We start from the raw sequence: 17,640 nt of genomic DNA on the forward strand, positions 1-17,640 counted from the left end.
TGGCCCGGGACCATCTGGAGCCGGCGGCCCCGCGGGGCTCGGGGCGGGGCCCGAGTCGCCCCTTCCCCGCCCGGCGCCATGGCAACCGCGGCCCCTCTCGGTGCTCCCCGCCGCTCCCCGCCCGGGGTCGTTGACCTGCTCCGGGGCGAACGCGGCAGCAGCTCCGAGGCCGGCTGCCGAACCCCAGCCACCTTCCGTGCGGGTTCCCCCCAAAACCCCGCCTTCCCGTCCTCGCTGGCCCCGGATCCCCACCACAGCTCACAGATCGTGGTCTCCCCCGATTCGGACACCTCACCTTTTTCCCTATTCTGCTTTTCCTCCAAAATTCGTATCCCCAAGACACGCGATCCTTCCTCTAATGACACTGCCGAGACACGCGATCTTTCCTCTAATGACACTGCCGACGAGGTTTCCCGAGATCCAGCCTCCGTTCCCCTTTCCTCTCCGGGCACCTCCAGTCCGTCTTCGCTAAGCATTCCTCTCACCAGTCCCCTCGCTCTCGCGTCCTCCTTCAGGCAGCTGGGCCGGCTCTGCCTCCCAGAACATCTCCATGGCACAGTGAAGATTCGCCTTCTACACAGATCAGATGCTCGGAACAGGCATCTCAGCGCTTCTCAGCTCCTCTCATTTATCAACCAGGAGAATTCCGGCCTAGTCACCGTCTTGAGGGGGGTGGGGGTGGGGGCAGACATCTCTAGGCCTGGCACTGGGTTTCTCTTTGGTTTGTTAGTGTCTGGGTGGTCTAAGGTCCTTAACCAAGGTGAACTGCTGCCTGTTTAGGAGAGGAAGGAATTATGCCCAAATCATGACAAACTCACAGAGTGCCAGGTGGGTGCTAAAAGCGCATCATCTCATGTGACACTCCCACCCCCACTCCAGCTCTGAGAAGTAGGTGCTGTTTTTCCAGATTAGAAAACTCAGCTCAGAGATGAACCAGTGGTAACAGGGTGAGCTTTGTACACAGCCGTTAGTTTATGTACTGCCCCTGAAGATGTGGGCCCATTTCTATCCAGGGAATGCCTGAAATGGCCAACTAAGGGCACTCAAAGAACGGGCTTTGAGCGAATTATTGGATTGAAGGTTTTATAATAGCTTAATGAGTAATTTAGGATTTTGCTCCTTTCTGAAAAGGTATGCATACTGAAACAAATATATGCAATTGAAGTACTTACCAGATATGGTTTTCACAACCCTAACTAGTGGTGTCATCTACCTGGCCTTGGTTTTCCTAGTCTATAAAATGGGCTGGGAGGAGGGTTGGGGAGTTCCACTGAAAGATTACTTTGAAGTTCTCTCCTAGCTCTGATATCTGTGCTTCTGCCACAAAACTGGAACTGGCTTTCTGGTGCGTACCTCACAGTTAGCTGCATTTGAGGCTATTTATGATTATGATTATGATTATGATTATTTTGAGACGGAGTCTTGCTCTGTCACCCAGGCTGGAGTGCAGTGGTGTGATCTCGGCTCACTGCAGCCTTCTCCTCCCAGGTTCAAGCAATTCTCCTGCCTCAGCCTCCCTAGTAGCTGGGATTACAGGTGCATGCCACCATGCCTGGCTAATTTTTGTATCTTTAGTAGAGTCGGGGTTTCACTACATTGGCCAGGCTGGTCTTGAACTCCTGACCTCAGGTGATCCGCCTGCCTCAGCCTCCCAAAGTGCTGGGATTACAGGCATGAGCTGCTGTGCCTGGCCTGAGGCTATTTATTATTTTTTTAATAGCCACTCTTTCAGGCAATGGCATTGTAAGGTAATGGCATTAAAGAAACAAGGGCATAAACTGCAACTCTTCCTAGAGGTAGGAGTACATGTTGGTTGGTTCAGGGGGAAGCAGGCACCAACTTGTGCATGACGGTCATCAGGGACACTTGGTCAGGGACATTAAAGCTGATGGGATGAGAATCAGCTGCCCATGGCTGGGCGCAGTGGCTCACGCTTGTAATCCCAGCACGTTGGGAGGCTGAGGCAGGTGGATCACGAGGTCAGGAGTTTGAGACCAGCCTGGACAACATGGTGAAACCCCTTCTCTACTAAAAATACAGAAATTAGCCAGGCGTGGTGGTGGGCACCTGTAATCTCAGCTACTCAGGAGGCTGAGGCAGGAGAATCGCTTGAACCTGGGAGGCAGAGGTTGCAGTGAGCTGAGATCATGCCACTGCACTACAGTCTGGGTGACAGAACGAGACTTCATCTCAAAAAAAAAAAAGAGAAAGAATCAGCTGCCCTGCCAAAGGAACTGGAACCACTAAGCTGCTGCTGCTGTACTGGTTATGGGAACTGAGGGTCACAATGACAGCCTATAATATTGTGACCCAATTAGAAGTCAAAGGTATTAAGTCTTATGATTAGCAAAATAATACATTTGTAAAGTTATTTCCTATTTTCAGCATTTCATAATCCTTCAAGAAGACTTGTAAGATAAACATTCTCATTCTTATTCCACTGATGAACAGACTGATGTTCAGACACCTAAGTGAATGTACAAGTTCACAGAATTAGTTCATGATAGAAACTCCAGGTCTTCTGAATCCTAATATGTTCTTTCCTCTCTGCTAGACAGGGAGTATAGCAGAATGGTTAAAAGCATTGATTTTGGAGTCAGACTCCTTGGGTTTAAACTGTAGTTCTGCCACCCACTCACTGTGTGACCTTGGGCAAGTTACCTCCCTAGGATTCAGTTTCCTTACATGCAAAATGGTACCATAATGTGGGGAACATCAAATGAGTTATTGCAGGTAAAGTAAGAACAGTGCCCAGCACATAGTAAGCACTTAACCAGTATCAGCCATTATGATTTTACCATATTATTTCCCATACTGTTTCCCGATTTGGAGAGGAAGCATGTTGAATAAACAGAGCACTGAGATCGCCTATCTCAGCTCTGTGACTTGGTTGCTTTGGAAACTTGTTATTTTGCTCTGTAGTGAACCAGCACAGTCAATGATGAAGAAAACATCTGGTTCCTTCTTACTTGAGTTGCAAAAGTGAATGGAATGATGTCCACCAAGTTTGTTGAGCTTCTCAGTGAATCCACATTTGCTGCTTACATTATCAAGATTCATGGAAAGGTCTCAGCTCTGCCCACCAAACATACATACATACATAGCTAAATTCTCAGCTCTTGTTTCTATATCAGGGAAGAGGTGTCTCTCCTTCCACCTAAGATGGATTCTTCTGGCTCCTATGTTAAGTCTCATCCCCTTCCGCAGCCTCATGGCCCTCACTCCTCCCTCTCTGCTGGCTCCTTCCCATCAGCATTTAAACATGCTCAAGCATTTGCCAGCTTAAAAAATAATCAAGAAGCCCTGATCTCCCTCCATGCATTCCCCTTGCTCTTTATGTTCACAGTCTTCCTGAGTCATTTGCACTCATTGGCTTCACTTCCTCGCCCCTGTTCAATCAAATATTTATGCAAAAACTATATGGCTAATTATATGCCAGGCACTTTGCTGGGATCTGGGGACATAATGATGAGTAAAATGGATACTGTCTGTTTTCTCTCAGAAGAGCCTGTGGTGGGATTGACAAACATTAATAAAATAACCCAGCAGATATATAACCACAAAGTACAATGAGTGTTATGAATGAAAAGTTCAGGATGTTAAGAGAGAATTGAACAGAGTCATAACCTCAGATCACCTGAGTTGAGATCTGAAATATGAGAAGCATTAACTAGACAGAGTGAGGAATAATAATAGCTGTTACTAACATTAATGTGGAACTGTATTTCTAATACTTTACACATAACATTTCATTTAATCCTTTATAACAACTCTGAGAGGTAAGTATTAACCCCATTTCGCAGGTGAGGAAACGGAGACATTGAGAGATTAAGTACCTTACTCAGGGTCATCAAACCAGGCAAGGGTAGTGCTGGGATTTTAACCCAATCTGACCCTTGAACCCGTATTCTTACCCACAGAGTGAATGGCTAACAAGCCTGATGTTGCAGGACACATGGTGTACATAAGAAACGGAGAAGAGTCTGGGCGCAGTGGCTCACTCCTGTAATCCCAGCACTTTGGGAGGCGGAGTCAGGCGGATCATGAGGTCAGGAGATGGAGACCATCCTGGCTAACACAGTGAAACCCTGTCTCTACTAAAAAAATACAAAAAAATTAGCCAGGCGTGGTCTCAGATGCCTGTAGTCCCAGCTACTCAGGAGGCTGAGGCAGGAGAATGGCGTGAACCCAGAAGGCGGAGCTTGCAGTGAGCCGACATCATGCCATTGCACTCCAGCCTAGGCAACAGAGTGAGACTCAGTCTCAAAAAAAAAAAAAGAGGAAAGAGGCGGGGCACAGTAGCTCACGCCTGTAATCCCAGCGCTTTAGGAGGCTGAGGCAGGTGGATCACCTGAGGTCAGGAGTTCGAGACTAGCCTGGCCAACATGGTGAAACCTCATCTCTACTAAAAATACAAGAATTAGCCGGGTGTGGTGGCAGGTGCCTGTAATCACAGCTACTCGAGAGGCTGAGGCAGGGAGGCGGAGACTGCAGTAAGCTGAGATCATGCCACTGCACTCCAGCCTGGGTGACAGAGCGAGACTTTGTTTCAAAAAACAAAACAATACAAAAGAAATGGAGAAAAGACCAGGGTGCAGGGAAAACAGGCGAAGAGGGAATGTGTAGAGAATTGCTGCTGGGGAGATAGGCAAAGGCTAGATCATGCAGAGCTTTTTATGTCATTTGAAGAATTTTGATTTTCACCTTTAGAACCTTGAGAGACTATTGAAAGGTTGAAATAAGGAAGTGATAGGATCAACTTTGTATTTTAAAAAGGTTACTGTAGCTGCTATGGGGGGAATAGGTTACTCCAGCTGCTATGGAGAGGTGCAAAGACTGGTGTGAGAAACCAGTTAGGAGGCTACCACTGCGGGTAGGGTGAGAGAGAAGATGGTAGCTTGAACTCAGTTGCTGGCAGTGGAGATGGAGTGCACAGGTTGAAAGAATTGACCAGATGTGGGCTGGGCGCTGTGGCTCACACCTGTAATCCCAGCACTTTGGGAGGCCGGGGCAGGCGGATCACGAGGTCAGGAGATCGAGACGATCCTGGTTAACACGATGAAACCCCATCTCTACTAAAAATACAAAAAAGTTAGCTGGGGGTGGTGGTGGGCGCCTATAGTCCCAGCTACTGGAGAGGCTGGTGCAGGAGAATGGTGAGAACCCGGGAGGCGGAGCTTGCAGTGAACCGAGATCACACCACTGTACTCCAGCCTGGGCAACAAAGCCAGACTCCGTCTCAAAAAAACAACAACAACAACAACAACAACAACAAAAAAGGAATTGACCAGATGTGGTGATGGAATAGATATAGGGGTGGTGGTGAGGAAAAAGGGTTAGTCAAGGATGGGTTGTGCAATTAGAATAATGGAGCTACTATTTGCTGAGATGAGGAACACTCCAGGAAAACCAGGTTTGGGTGGAGAAATTGTTGGTTTTGGAACCTGGGTTTGAGGTATCTTTGAACCAATCAAGTGGAGATATTGAGTAGTCAATTATATATGGGCAAGGACTTTAAAGGGGATGTCTGGACTTAATATATCCATTTGGAATACGTCAGTGTAGAAATATATGGTAATTGAAGGGGATAGATGAGCACTGATATAATTGACTTAATCCAATGCAATAGAACTTCCACTGTAAAGCTGCTTTCAAGAAGGTTGTCAATAATCCTATTGCAAAATCCAGCTGTTAGTTTCCAATTGCTCTCTTACTTCTCCTCTTGGCAGCAATTGACTCTAATTATGCCCTGCTTCTTGAAATTTTCTTCTTTTGATATGGGGTTGCCATTCTCTTGGTTTTCCTTCAACCCCTGTGGTCCCTCCTCTGTTTCTTTTATGGGTTCCTTTTCTGCTTGTCACTTAATTTTATTGTTGATGGTGGTGTTTTGTCTAGACCTTTTCTTATTCTGTGCACTCTTCCTGGGCCATTTTATCTACTGTGCGGCTAGAGTAGTCTCTTTAATACAACAATCTGACAGATCATTCCTCTTCTGAAAACCCTTTAGCGACTCCCCACTGCCCTTGGGACAAAGTCCAAAGCTGTTAAGACTTTGTTAAGACAAAGTTTGCACACCCTGTTTACCTCTCCAGCCTGGTTTCTCACCACTCTGCACTTGGCATTCTATGTCCTCGTCATAAGGAACCTCTTGGAGTTTCCCCAATGTCTATGGGATTTTGAGCATGCTCTTCCTTCTGGTTGGAATCACTCTTCCTCTTCCATTCACCCAATGTTTACTCATCCTTCAGGTATCAATTTAGATGTTACTTCCTCTGGAAAGCCTTCCTTGAGCTCCAAGTCTGGGACAGGGACATTCTGAGAGCACTCCACACTGGATCGTCACTGCCCACTGGTTGTGTTCCCTCTTAGAGCATGAGCGCCATGAGGGAAGAGAACACAATTATTTCACAGTTGTATCCCCAGCAGAGCAAACACATAGATATCTGTGCAGTAAACTAATGATGGAAGAAAAGACCTTGGGAGAGAAGAGGACTCCTTACTGTAAACAGATGAAACGAAATGTTTTCATATCAAATTATGTGTTTCCCTTTCTTTTATCCCTAATCTATCTCCATCACTTAAGCAGCAGCAGCAGCAGCAGCAGCAATGGCAACAGCAAGTGCTTTGTAGATGCACTGCTGTCTGCATAGGGATGATCAGAAGAGAGAGAGATCAAAGTTAAATTCTTTGCTTTGGAACCCTTAACTAGACCCTTTAAAATCTATAGCAGAGTGCTGGGCATGGTGGCTTATGCCTGTAATCCCAGTATTTTGGGAGGCTGAGGTGGGTGGATCATCTGAGGTCAGGAGTGGGAGACCAGCCTGGCCAACATGGTGAAACCCTGTCTCTACTAAAAATACAAAAAATACCCAGGCATGGTGGCGCATGCCTGTAGTCCCAGCTACTTGGGAGGCTGAGGCAGGAGAATTGCTTGAACCCGGGAGACGGAGGTTGCAGTGAACTGAGATTGCGCCACTATACTCCATCCTGGGTGACAAAGCAAGACTGGGTCTCAGGAAAAAAACAAAACAAAACAAAACAAAGCAAAACAAAAACATCAGGAGAAGGGGGCTGGGAGGAGAATCCTAAGAGACTGAGAGACTGAGTTTAAAACTTGCAACGACTGACGGCTGGGCATGGTGGCTCACGCCTGTAGCCCTAGCACTTTGGGAGGCTGAGGCAGGAGGACTGCTTAAGCCCAGGAGTTCAACACCAGCTTGTGCGATAATAGTGAGACCCCCATCTTTACAAAAAATTTAAAAATTATCTGGGCATGGTGGTGTATGCCTGTGGCCCCAGATACTTGGGTGGTAGAAGTAGGAGAATTGCTTGAGCCTGGGAGGTCGAGGCTGCAGTGAGTCATGACTATGCCACTGCACTCCAGTCTGATCAACAGAGTAAGACCCTGTCTCAAACAAACAAACAAAAACAAAACAAAAAAAACTTGCAATGATTGCGTTATTTATTTTTTAATCATCCATCCCAAAATGTCAGATTACGTTATCTTGATTGGTGAGGTTAATTCTTTTTCAGCTATCAATAGAAGTGAAAGCTGACAAACTAAGTTGAGAAATAAAGAAAATGACGTATTTCCTCACCTGAGTCTATGACTTGAAATTGTAAACAAGTATGCTGCACAAGGTCAGAAAGGTGGCTTGCTAGGGGAGCTTGATACCTTCCGAGGACTGACCTGATTTCCTGTGATTACTTAGACCATGATGTCAGCTTGGTCTTGGCCAACTTGGGGCATGGTTTGCAAAGGATAATGAAGTATTTGAAAGCAAAAGTCTGCAAGATAAAGTGTCACATCAGATGAGGAATTCTGATGGGGGGGTAGGTGGAGGTGGGGTACAGAGGACCAAAGGGAGTCATGCCTCGAGCTCTCTTACACAGTGTAGAAAAGTGTGGGTTCTCAGAGCCTCAGGGAACGTTCTATGCTGAGCAATGCTGTGAGTGCATGCTGCTGTTGACGAAATTGGAGAAAGTAGAACCGATTTGAGAACACGGAAATATTCCATCTATTTATCTTTGTCCAGTTGGGACTCAAACTAGCACTTATTTATGGACCATCCCTCTCAAACTATTTTCAACTTGCAGACCTAAATGCCATTAAAAACTGGGCCCATGTGAATGATTCAGACTCATCTGGGAGCAGTCTGCAACCAACCATGATTCTCAATACCTTTGACTTTACCAGTCAATAATGAACCACTTTTTCTTCCAAGCTCATGCCCCTAACCCCTGGGAATACATAGACCTTTGAGAAAGTGTCTTAATTTGTTCAGCAGCAATAAGAAAAACAAGAAAAGAAAAAGTGTCTGATTACACCCATCTGCTTACAATAAATTTTAATGGCATCTGTTTAATACTAATAACTGAGGGGAAGGCTTCAGGGTTCCTCAGTTGAATCACCCTGGAAACTGAGTTGTACTAGCAAACCCAGAGCACCCAGAAAAGAATAGGTTTTATGAACATCTTTGAAGCTATAGACATTTGAGGTCAGTTTTCTATATCTCAGCCTAATTTACTTGGGCTGTGGCGCACAGCTAGTAGCTAGTCATGTCAACTATTATGGCTTCTGAAACTTCCAGGGTGTGAAGATATCAGATCTTGTTTGAATTCTGGTCCATCTTTTTCTAATTGTGTGAACTTGGACAAGGTATTTAACTTCTCTAAGCATGGGCTTCCTCATCTGTAAATCAGGGATAATTTTACAGAAGGAAGTTGTGATGAGAAATTAAATACTGCATGTCAGGTGCATGACATCTGGTGCCAGATAAGGGCTCAATAAGTGTTAGCTATTACTGTTATCATTATTTTACTTGTTTTGTCTGTAGGCAAACCTTGCCTTAGGTAAAGCATAATGTACAAAAATCTAGATTTGTATAAAATGTTAATGGGGGAGATTATTTGCATTACAAAAGGATTCTTCAGTTTATGAAAGAACTGATAACAGGGTTTCTTTTAAACAGTCAACTTCCCAGTATGTCTAAAATGATTTGATTCACACAAAACTTGGCTTATACAATGTTTTAGGAACACAGCTAGCATACAAAGCACAGGATATCTATAATACAATCATTCAGGCCAGGTCTGAGCCACTGTGACAAGTTAACAATTACACTCCTGGGTATTCTTCACGCCCCTTTATAAAGGGATTAGATGGATTCTCTATGGGCTCAATGGGCAGATCTGGGACCAATGGGTGGAAGACATGGGGTAGAGAGAGGGAGTAGACTTTAGCTTGAAATAATGGAAAACTCTCTACCAAACCACTGCTGCTCAAAGCTGGAATGGGTTGCCTCTGAGGCGGCAAATTTCCCAACACGAGATATTCAAGTAAAAGCTAGATACCAACTTGTTATAACTGTTAGAATGATTACTGCATGAAATAGGGAGGTGAAGTAGGTCAGTGTTTCCCAACACTAAACACACTAAATATACTATGCAAACTGGACCAATGTTCTACCTTGGATACCACAAAGAGGTTGAGGAAGGAGGCAGAGAGAGGCTATTCAGGAGAAGAGGTGGGGATAAAGGACATGAGTTAAAAAAACATTGCTTCTCTGGCTGGGAAATGCTAGATTAAATGACCTTTAAGATTTCTTCTAATTTAGGCCAGGCACAGTGGCTCACGCCTGTAATCCCAGCACTTTGGGAGGCCGAGGCAGGTGGATCACCTGAGGTCAGGAGTTTGAGACCAGCCCGGCCAACATGGTGAAACCCCATCTCTACTAAAAATATAAAAATTAGCCGGGTGTGGTGGCACATGCCTGTAATCCCAGCTACTTGGGAGGCTGAGGAAGGAGAATCACTTGAACCCACAAGGCAGAGGTTGCAGTGAGCTGAGATCGCACCACTGCACTCCAGCCAGGGCAACAAGAGTGAAACTCGGTCTCAAAAAAAGAAAAAAGATTTCTTCTAATTTAAATATTCTAAAACTCTGTTTTATAGACATTAGTTTTAATAGTATTTCTGAGAGAATTTTCCTATTTGTATGTATGGAAAAAACTAAACAAACACCTAAAGAAAGAGGTAAAGAAAGAATTGAGACATCCTGACCCTTTCAGACCTTTGATCTCATAGTTCTTTTTCCAACTGGTGCAGCAATGAAAGTTTGGGGAAACAAGAAGTCAGAAGTGGCCTTAACGCCCAGAATAGATGAAAATTAAATTGACTTTATTAGGAGCATGCTATTATTATGGGTGTAGAGAGTATTTTTTATTTTTTTTGAACGGAACTCTCGCTCTGCGCGCCGAGGGCTGAGGTGCCAGTGCGTCCGAGCGGCAGGGCTCACGTGCAAAGCCTCGCCTCCCGGGTGGGTTGACGCGCGCCATCTCCTGCCTCAGCCTCTCCGAGGTAACTGGGACTACCAGTCGCCCGCCAACATCCGCCCAAGCCCTAGTTTTTTTGTTTTTTTTAAATTATTATTATTACTGAGGCCAGAATCTCTGCGTCTCCAGGTTGGATGCCAGCTGCGTGCAATCTCAGCTCACTGCAACCTACCCCTTCTGGGTTCAAGCCAATTCTCCTGCCTCAAGCCCCTCTGAGTAGCCAGGACACTACAGGCGCGCACCACCACGTCCCAGCTAATTTTGTATTTTAGTAGAGATGCTGGTTTCACCATGCTTGGCCAGCGATGCTCTCCATCTCCTCACCTGTGACTGCCTGCCCTCAGCCTCCCAAATTGCTAGGATTACAGGCGTGAGCCACTGCGCTTGGCCATTATTATTAATTTTGAGACAGCGGCTCTCACTCTGTTGGCCCCAGGTTGCCGGGAGTGCAACAGTGCAATCTCAGCCACTGCAACCTCCGCTTCTCAGCGTTCAAAGCAATCCTCCCACCTCAGCCTCATGAGCTAGGTGGGGGACTACAGGTGCCACCACCATGCCTGGCCAATTTATTTTTGTAGCAGCCAGGGTTTTGCCATGTTGGCCCCCAGGCTGCGTCTTGCGGCCCTTCCTGACGCCTCAAGTGATCTGCCTGCTTTGCCCCTCCCCAATGCTGGAGATTACACGCGTAAAGCCCCAACGCTGCGCGGCCTAAGGTTTTAATTTTTTTTAAGATGGGGTCTTAATGATGACATAATGCATGCTGCTCCAGGCTGGCGATCCAACTCCTGGCCGGGGGGGGGGCCTCAAGCAATCCTCCTGACCTAGGCCATCCTCAAATGCTGAGATTAACAGGTGTGAGCCACTGTTGCCACAGGCCAAGGTCAAACTTTAGGAGATCCAGCTGAAAAATCAGCTCAACTAAGCGTTTCAGAGTTAACTAGCCTTTAAAAGAACTGTACACCTGGTATCCCTGGCAAAGCTGCTTCAGAATACTGTAATCACACACAGTCAGGATGTCCAATTCTTTTCCATTTTACTCTCTTTTTAGGTGTTATGCTTTAGTTTATCATAGCCTAAAAATTAGGAAAATTCTCCAGCCGAACAATAGTTAAAATAATGTCTTATGAAACAATCTGCAGCAGTAATTAGAATATGTTGTCCTCTTTAATGGGGCTGCTGGAAGAAGAATTTTTGTCTCAATTAGCCTACTTGTCTTTCAAATACAGTTGATCATCTGGTCTTTGGATCAATAGGTTTACTTGGCCATATGTGACCAGATTACACTGCTGTTTGCATTCCCAAGGCTTCTAAGTCACAAAGAACACTTCTCTTCCAGTGGACATCAGCTGGTAGGACAAATCCAGCCCTACTTAGAGACAAGGTAAAAAGCCAGTTATAGCCTGGGCACGGTGGTTCACACCTGTAATCCCAGCACTTTGGGAGGCTGAGGCAGGTGGATCACATGAAGTGTTCGAGACTAGCCTGGCCAACATGGCAAAAACGTGTCTCTACTAAAAATACAAAAATTAGCCAGGTATGGTGGTGCATGTCTGTAATTCCAGCTGCTCCTGAGGCTGAGGCAGGAGAATCGCTTGAACCCAGGAGATGGAGGTTGCAGTGAGCCGAGATCGTGCCACTGCACTCCAGCCCAGGCAACAAGAACAAAACTCTTTCTAAAAAAAAAAAAAAAAAGCCAGTTACACAAGGCAGAACCACTTTGTGACGTAGATTTTATTGGTTATCTAGGCAGAGGAAAAATTGGACAATAATAGGAAAGGAATGAAATCTCCTGGGCTGGCCCAGCACCTGCTACTGGTCGATGAGAAATCAGACTTTGTGCAAAGGGTGACTTGGCCAGGAAAAACAGGAAGTTAGTCAGTATCATAGTCAGTTATTCTAAGAAGAGGAAGAAAACAGGGAATGGGAGTGAAGAAGGAAATACTCTAGTTATACAAACTTTGGTACTGTCCCAGGAAAAGAATCTCTCTTTCCCCTAAGTCTTAGAAAGAGGAAGAACAGATGCCATAGTCCAAGAACTGCACAAAAGTCAGCACCACTATGGCCTCTAGTTGCCCCCATTAGCCCAATAATATTCCTCTGCTAGAACATCCCTGTCTGACCCCTGATAAGAAAGCAGAGGGAGGTGAGTGGTGAAGCTGCCCCAGATTCTGTACTCCAGGTGGAGAAGGCCTCAAGAAGGTGAAGGGATGAGCTAATCTGAGCCTCATGGCCCCATTTCCAAGGATGTGATTAGTGGAGAGGCACCTGGGACCTGCTCCATTTCAGGAAACCCGGTTATGGGAACTGGTAGGGGACAGACTTTGCTCAGGACCCGAGAGAAGCAGTTAACCCTTTCCTACTATCTGGATGGGAAACAGCTTAATAGTTGCTTGGTAAGGGGGACTTCTTTCCCAGGGGAGGGAGTCTTCAAATGGACTTCCTTTTGCATCAGCTTGGTAAGGGGGACCTCAAGGATATCTTCTACTCAAGTTCCTAGGGTCAGCCTCTTTAGGGCATCTGAATGCTCTAGGGGAGCCTAAGAAACAAGGTGGGGCCTAAGAAGTGTCTAGGAGACACAGAGAGGGCACATTCAAAAGGAAAGAAAGCTCAACAGTCCCTAAAATGTCATTGTTCATCTGGCAGCATTCCCTAGGATGTTCTGGTTCCACTCAAACCCTTGAGTTTGGGTCAGAATCAACCTCGGGCTCTTCTTGTAGGGGGGCAGGGAGTGTGTCTCAGACAGAGGGTTTCTTTTCAGAATAAACAGGATATCCAAAGTAGACATGTGATATAGTTTGGCTGTGTCCCCACCCAAATCTCACCTTGAATTGTAGCTCTCATAATCCCCATGTGTCGTGGGAGGGACCAGGTGGAGATAATTCAATCACGGGGGCAGTTTCTCCCATCCTGTTCTTCTGATCGTGAATGAGTTCTCAAGAGATCTGATGGTTTTATAAGGGGCTTTCCCCTTCAATGGGCACTCATTCTTCCCCTTCCTGCTGCCATGTGAAGAAGTATGTGTTTACTTCCCCTTCTGCCATGATTCTGTTTCCTGAGGCCTCCCTAGCCATGATGAATTATGAGTCAATTAAACCTCTTTCCTTTATAAATTACCCAGTGTTGGGTATGTCTTTATTAGCAGCGTGAGAATGAACTAATACAACATGAAACAGTAATCTAAATTCTGAGGTGGGTGCAGAAACGAAGGCAAAATCAATATGTCACCCAGTCAAAGGACTGGAAAGAACTGGCTCTCTACAGACACTGCCAATAAATGAGACCTGCAAGGCCAGGGCTGAAAATATCAAGAGCCATACCCAAAGCCTCTCCTTGGTTGGCCCAGTTAACTAAGGTGACCTTAACCAAGGGCAGGTCATTTGGGCTTCAAATTTCTTCATCTTAATAGATAACTGATAATTTCCAAAGTCCCTTCTGCCTCTAACATTCTAGTGTTCTGAGGATGGGGTCTGAGCAAAAAGCAGTTTTTAAAATTTTAATTTTTTTTTTTTTTTTTTTTGAGACAGGGTCTTGCTCTGTCACTAGGCTGGAGTGCAGTGACATAATCATAGCTCACTGCAACCTCCAACTCGAGGGGCTCGAGATCCTCCCACCTCAACCTCCCAAGTAGTTAGGACTATAGGCATGCATCACTGTACCTGGCTAATTTTTAAATTTTTTTGCAGAGAGAGGGTCTCACTATAATACCCAGGCTGGTCTCAAACTCCTGGCCTGAAACAATCCTCCTGCCTTGGCCTCCCAAAGTGCTGGAATTACAAGCATGAGCCACCATGCCTGATATATTCATACAACTTCTTGGATCCTCATTTTTATCATTTCTAAAACAAAGATAACATCTCTCTTACAAGATTACAAGATTGGGAGAACTGCTTAAGATGAATAAGAAAAACTGAAGAACACTTAGCACAGAGTGGATTCTTACCATGTATCAAGCCTATACTGCATGCTGCCTGAATACATGGGTTTATGCTATGGAAGTCCTGATGGCAAACCCTCATATCAAAGGCTTCCCTCCTTGCTTCTCCCTACATCCAGTAGGGAGAGCAGCTGTGTCCCTGGCTACCTTTGAGAGGCCTCCACTACCTCTAGGGTGGTATTGGGTGCTCCATTACACCTTTATCCCTGAGGCTCATTCCAAGGACAAGGGCTGAAAGCTAGAGGCTCATTTCCAAGGACAAGGGCTGGAAGCTAGGAAACCGACTCATCTTCATTCTCAATGCCATTCTCAAGGTGGAGCATTTTCTGCTGGGCCAACACTCACAATTTTTTTTTTTTTTTTTTTTTTTTAGACAGAGTCTCACTCTGTCAGCCAGGATGGAGTGCAGTGGCACAATGTCAGCTCACTGCAACCTCCACCTCCTGGATTCAAACAATTCTCCTGCCTCAGTCTCCCAGGTAGCTGGGACTACAGGCACATGCTACCACGCCTGCCTAATTTTTGTATTTTTAGTAGAGGTAGGGTTTCACCATGTTGGCCAGGCTGGTCTCGATCTCCTGACCTCAAATGATTCACCCACCTGGGCCTCCCAAAGTGTTGGGATTACAGGCATGAGCCACTGCACCCAGCCTTGATGGGGAATATTTTAAAGAGCCATCCTCAATACCTTGGTTTCTCACCCCTAAAATAGTGATGATAACAATTTTCTTACAAGATAGTTGAGAGGATGATATCAGTTATGTAAAGAGCTAGTGGTGTCCGACAAGAAGCAGTCATTCAATAACGTCAGTGGTCCCTTCCCCTTGGCAACTCCTCTTCTTAAAAAGGACAAGACACGGGGTGGGGATAGGGAGCTCTGCGGGTGGTGGTGGGGAAATGAAAGGAAGACTCCAATGATTCCTCAAATGCCAGCTGTTTATCAAGTTTGATGGTTATGATGGATTTTCCAGAAATAAAAGCTACCTTGCTCCAATAGGTTTACCTGTGAGCAACCGAGATGGGGAGGAATGGGGAGGAGCGCTGAGCATAGTCTCGTGAAGAGTATGATTCAGATCTCGATAGACAATGTTCTCTGGAGCAGCACTAACGTTGTGTACTGGGCGGGCACTCTGCCAGCTCCCCAGCCTGTTCTGTCCAATCCTGGCGTCTTGGGGCTGGGGTGGAAGAATTTTCCCTGAAGGAAAGCAGCCAACACCCTGTCCCACCCTTCTCCGTGGGCAACTCTTTGCCAGGCAGGAATCTCTCTCTCTCTCTCTTTTTTTTTTTTTTTTTTTTTTAGACGGAGTTTCGCTCTGTCGCCCAGGCTGGAGTGCAGTGGCCGGATCTCAGCTCATTGCAAGCTCCGCCTCCCGGGTTTACGCCATTCTCCTGCCTCAGCCTCCCGAGTAGCTGGGACTACAGGCGCCCGCCACCTCGCCCGGCTAGTTTTTTGTATTTTTTAGTAGAGACGGGGTTTCACCGTGTTAGCCAGGATGGTCTCGATCTCCTGACCTCGTGATCCACCCGTCTCGGCCTCCCAAAGTGCTGGGATTACAGGTGTGAGCCACCGCGCCCGGCCAGGAATCTCTCATCAGGGTTTTCTTTTGGCTGTCAGATCACCAGCAGTTATGGGCTTAAGCCCCTGTCACCCTGCCTCTCCCAGAACCTGGCAGAGAGTAGCAGCTGGGACTCTGCAGGACCACCTTCCTTCTTTCAGCTAGGAATGCACTTGGAAAACCCCAGAGCTTCTCCTGTCAGCCAGAGTCCAGAAAAGCCAGCTCCTTGTCTTGGCACATTCAGTGCAGAGTCAAACGTGGAAAGGGTCCTAGATGGGGCCAGGTCGACTTCCAGGTCCCACATGTGCGGGGGAAGCTAATCCCCTTGGATTAGGCTGGGAGATGCTTGGGGCTGGTTGCCAGGTAAAGGACGGGGGGTCGTTTTTTCTTTTTTTGAGACAGAGTTTCGCTCTTTTTGCCCAGGCTGGAGTGCAATGGCACGATCTCGGCTCACCGCAACCTCCGCCTCCCAGGTTCAAGCAATTTTCCTGACTCAGCCTCCCAAGTAGCTGGGATTACAGGCGCCCGCCACCACGCCCGGCTAATTTTTGTATTTTCAGTAGAGACAGGGTTCCAACACGTTGGCCAGGCTGGTCTGGAACTCCTGACCTCAGGTGATCCACTCGCCTTCGCCTCCAAAAGTGCTGGGATGACGGGCGTGAGCCACTGCGCCTGGGCCGGGGCGTCGTTTTTAATTTCAGATTAATAATTTTTTAGTATATGTCCCAACAATTGCACAAGATATGTGTATAGTTATAAAAAAAAATTCGCTGTTTATATGAAATTCAATTTTAACTTGCCGTCTTTTTCTTTGCTAAGTCTGGAACCCGGGGTTTGGCCTGGGGTAGCCCCCGCAGCAGGCAGGGCTGTTGGAGGAGCCACGAACCCGCTTGGTAGTGCCGCGCCATCACCGTCGCCCCTACCGGCCGAGGGAAGGGTCTTGGAAAGCGCGAAGGGCGGCCAAAGCCCGGATAAGGCCTAAGGGCCGCATTTCGCCGCCACCGTGGGAAACTGTCTTCGAGAGGAGGGAGGAGTCGTGGCCTGGCCTCATTCCCGCTTGCCTCCAGCCTCAGCCGCCTCTCGCGGGCTCTTCCCTGCCCAGAACCGCCCACCTGCGGGACCACTAGCACCAGCGGCGCTCACAGGCTCTAGGCGGCTCGCGGCGGCGGCTCCTGGCCTCGGGGAGGTGCAGCGTCGAGTGCGCAGGCGCTGCGGTAGGTGGGCGGGACGTGCGCGCGCGCAGGTGCGCGCGCGGGTAGGGACGGGCTTGTGCTGCCGGGCGTGGGCGTGGGCGTGGGCACTGGAGGAGTTCCAAGCCCGAGCTGAGGAGGGGGCGGCGGCCGCGGGCGGGCACCCTTCGACTGGGCGTTGCCGCTATTCCCTGCGCGGCATGGAGGGGACGGCCGTGGCCGTGTTCGAGGTGATGCCGGGAAGGGAGAGAAAGCGGAGGACACTTTCTGAGGAGACGGGCTTTGTGAGGAGACCGCGAAGTTTGGGTAGAGGGGTCGGGCGTCGCCTAAGGTGAAGGAGGAAGGTTCGGGAATCGAGGCCCGTCTCCCACGGGGAAGCGAGGAAGTAGGGGCAGATGAGGGCTCTCGCTCGCGGGGTACTCTGGGTGGGGGGAACGACGCCTTCTCCAGCGGACGGCTTAGAAGGCTGCGGCGTTTACCGAGCACCGGCGGACACTCAGAGGCAGAGCCTGACGCAGCCTCGGAGGTGCCCGCCGGAGTCCGGCGCTTTCCAGGCGCCGGGTGCTGGGAGGGGCGCGGAAAGAAGGAAAGGAAAGGTGCAAGCCCTGGGGTGGGGGTGGGGGGGG

At 47.6% G+C, this 17,640-nt stretch overlaps 2 protein-coding genes across 19 annotated transcripts in view; one reads left to right on the top strand and one right to left on the bottom strand.

Annotated features, from left to right (window-relative positions):
* The window catches only part of SPTBN2 (spectrin beta, non-erythrocytic 2), a 44,564-nt gene extending 43,758 nt beyond the window's left edge, over window positions 1-806 (bottom strand). For both annotated transcript variants that reach the window (XM_017857223.1, XM_017857220.1), the window contains exon 1: window positions 296-806. The gene's annotated coding sequence lies outside the window, so the exon portion shown is untranslated. The remainder of the gene's footprint in view (window positions 1-295) is intronic.
* A 15,634-nt stretch (window positions 807-16,440) lies between these two features.
* LOC108518691 (CAAX prenyl protease 2) overlaps window positions 16,441-17,640 on the top strand; it is a 106,967-nt gene continuing 105,767 nt past the window's right edge. For 5 of the 17 annotated variants that reach the window (XM_017857270.1, XM_017857274.1, XM_017857272.1 and 2 more), the window contains exon 1: window positions 17,276-17,298. Coding sequence is in view for 3 of the 17 variants with exons in the window: in XM_017857287.1 (XP_017712776.1) it covers window positions 17,215-17,298 (84 nt within the window). In the remaining 14 variants the exon portion in view is untranslated. Of the gene's footprint in view, window positions 17,039-17,078; window positions 17,346-17,640 lie in introns of those variants that run through there. The other 12 variants (XM_017857278.1, XM_017857289.1, XM_017857285.1 and 9 more) reach the window with 12 other exon arrangements.

The sequence above is a fragment of the Rhinopithecus bieti genome, unplaced genomic scaffold (assembly GCF_001698545.2).
Source record: "Rhinopithecus bieti isolate Rb0 unplaced genomic scaffold, ASM169854v2 scaffold_44159, whole genome shotgun sequence".
NCBI classification, from domain to species: Eukaryota; Metazoa; Chordata; class Mammalia; order Primates; family Cercopithecidae; genus Rhinopithecus; species Rhinopithecus bieti.